At 43.7% G+C, this 2,882-nt stretch overlaps 1 protein-coding gene across 1 annotated transcript in view; it reads left to right on the forward strand.

The window, feature by feature from the left end:
* Positions 1 to 642: 642 nt before the first annotated feature.
* Positions 643 to 2,882, forward strand: part of LOC147615906 (pentatricopeptide repeat-containing protein At2g13600-like) — a 15,054-nt gene continuing 12,814 nt past the window's right edge. Inside the window, exon 1 of the mRNA XM_086778544.1 lies at positions 643 to 981. Coding sequence (XP_086634670.1) covers positions 914 to 981 — 68 coding nt within the window. The 5' untranslated portion in view covers positions 643 to 913. The remainder of the gene's footprint in view (positions 982 to 2,882) is intronic.

A 2,882-nucleotide genomic window follows, 5' to 3' on the forward strand; every position in this document is an offset into this window, starting at 1 on the left:
ATTTAAACAATTTATGTAATCTATCTTAGTATTTCGAATTTTTGTTAGTTTGAGCAATTCTATGTGTATTCTTTGATCACAAGGTTTATTTCCAATAATCCGATGTTTTTGTTTGGTATTTTGAAATACTATTGACTAAATAGTATGAATTTTTAATTTCCCTCCTTTCTCTGTGGGTAGCTCTCTCTCTCTCTCTCTCTCTCTCTCTCTCTCTCTCTCTCTCTCTATTCTAACATTAATGGTGATAGATGTTCCCATTTGCGGCGAAGATTAGGGTGAGAAAAAATGATTAAAGATGAACTTTGTGTCGGTTTTCTTGTGCCATAGAGTTGAAACCAAAAAACTATCTTACTCTTCATTGATCTTTCCTGTCACTCTAGATGCCCCCAAGTATGATAGACGATAGACATATGTTTAAATCGGCATTTCTTCTAAGTTTGGAGTTCCCTATCCAACGCCAATGAGCTGTTTTGCCAGGTCGGACGGTTGTAGCCATCCGTTAGGGATGGCACTTGTTTACTTGGGTGGGCTAAGAAATGGATGAGGGAGACGCTCGGTTTATGAGGATGTCTCCCCCTTTTTCGTCGAGCATCATGGCGGACATGGAACCCAAGTGTGCTAACGGATGGCACTTGTTTACTTGGGTGGGCTAAGAAATGGATGAGGGAGACGCTCGGTTTATGAGGATGTCTCCCCCTTTTTCGTCGAGCATCATGGCGGACATGGAACCCAAGTGTGTGACCCACCACCTTAACAAGTTCTCAGGCAGGCGTCCGCCCAAATGGGCGAATTTCTGTAAAGTTTATACCGGGCAATGTGGAACCGCGCTGTGTGAAATTCTCATTAACCCAGACCGCCACACAGTGTTAACCTGGGCTATGTAGACCGCCCAGGTTAGAGCAATTCAACATGGATGATGATCCCACATGCATCTCCTTTCAGAAGACAGCCACACCGTTACAGTATTCTGCCTCGTTTCAGGTAAGGGCTCGGTCTGATAGCTAGGCAGAGATCCTTAATTTCTTGATTAAGTAAAAGGGTTTTTTAATTAATCTTTCTGGTTTCTTGTCTGAATCAATGTATGCATATGTCTCTGTCCCGAGGGCTTTTGTTTTTGAGTTGATATATTTATCTGTTTGCCATTTAAAAAAAAGGACATTTGAATGCTTGTGCACAAATTGTGGTTTTAGTACATCTAGCCATGGTGGCATTGATGGGCATCTCAAAGAGCTGAGTAAGCACGCGCGGCTGAAGGACGCAATCGGCTTGTTGAACCATCTGAACAAATATGACATTCATGCATCCCAAGGCACATATGTATGCCTATTGCAGGAGTGCATTTACTTCAAAGCCTTCTCTGAGGGAAAGCACATCCATGCCAACATAAGAAAAAATCAACTCACACTTGACATCAGTCTAGGAAACATACACATCACCATGTACATCAAGTGTGGTGATTTGGTGGAGGCTGGCTGAGAGCATGTGCTAATCTTGCTGCCCTTGAACTAGGCAAACAAGTCCATGCTTGCATGATCAAACGTGGATTCAAGCCATGGACATTCTTGGAAAACACACTTATCGACATGTATGCCAAATGTGGGAGCATGGATTTTGCTCACCAGATCTTCGGCAACATGCATGACCGAGACCTCATCTCGTGGTCAGCCATGGTGTCTGGATTTGCACTTTCAAAACTATGAGCCAAAATCATGGCCTCACACCAACAGCAGAGCATTATGCATGCATGGTCGATATGCTAACCCGGGCCGGGCGCCTGGAGGAAGCCATTGAATTCATACACGAATCTGATTGTCCATGTGGTGAGGAAATATGGACTGCTGTACTCGCAGCTTGCCGAACTTTTGGCGAGGTCACATTTGCAAAGCACGCTGCAGAGTGCCTTCTTAAGCTGAAACCGCAAAATACTGCTGCCTTTGTGCTGCTATCTAATATCTATGCTGAAGCGGGCAGATGGGAGGAAAGGGCAAGGGTTAGAAAGTTGATGGAGGAAAGATGGACAGAAAAAGGTTGATTCCTATATTACGGATGCAAGTTGATAATGGAAAGATCGGATTGTTTCTCATGATGGGTGCCGGCAGCCACTTGCTGCTTTGGGCAGTATTGTCTAAGGTGTTGGAGCAATGGGAGGAAGTTGGATTAGAGAGAGACAAGAGGATGGTGGCTACTAGCCGCTTTGGGTGGCAGTCTCAGGAGTCGGAGGGACGGCATAAAATTGGGTGAGCTTTGCCATGACTAAAAATGATGCCAAACAAGAGCAAAATATTTTTTTCCTAGCCTACCACTTTCAGCATAAGCCCTTCAGCTTGTTGAAGAGATATTGTATGCAAGGATGAAGCCCTGATACAACCGTGCACTATTGACACTAGTCAGGATGTCATAGCATGTAGTACATTTTAAATGGATGGTTCACAAGAGTTTACAATGACAGTCCATTAAAATGCATCCATCATGCCCATTCACGTCTCACGCGCATGCCCCATCCACCAAAAAAAAGGACATCTACACACTACAAAGTAGACTTAAAAGCTTGTAAGGCAAACTACACAAATCTTGCATGTTGATGAGATTCATGCTTTTGTACACACAGCGCGCCACTAGAGGACCTCAAATGTGTGCATGAGTAAGGGGTAATAGAAAAGAGATGGATTGAGGAGTTGGCATGTGTGCACGAGTAAGGGAATAACACCTAGATATTCTATGTTACAGAAGCGGAGATTTGTGAGTGGAGATCTAGAGGAGATGTGAGTGCTATTCATGAGACCCAAATTAGAATCACACATACTTGGAACCCTTCCAGAGTTAATCCTCATAATGATGACTGATAGATTTCAGCTGATTTTTCTCAGTAAGTTGTGCCGCAG

The sequence above is a fragment of the Cibotium barometz genome, chromosome 39 (genome assembly GCF_041138505.1).
Source record: "Cibotium barometz isolate CiBa-2024 chromosome 39, ASM4113850v1, whole genome shotgun sequence".
Taxonomy (NCBI): Eukaryota; Viridiplantae; Streptophyta; class Polypodiopsida; order Cyatheales; family Cibotiaceae; genus Cibotium; species Cibotium barometz.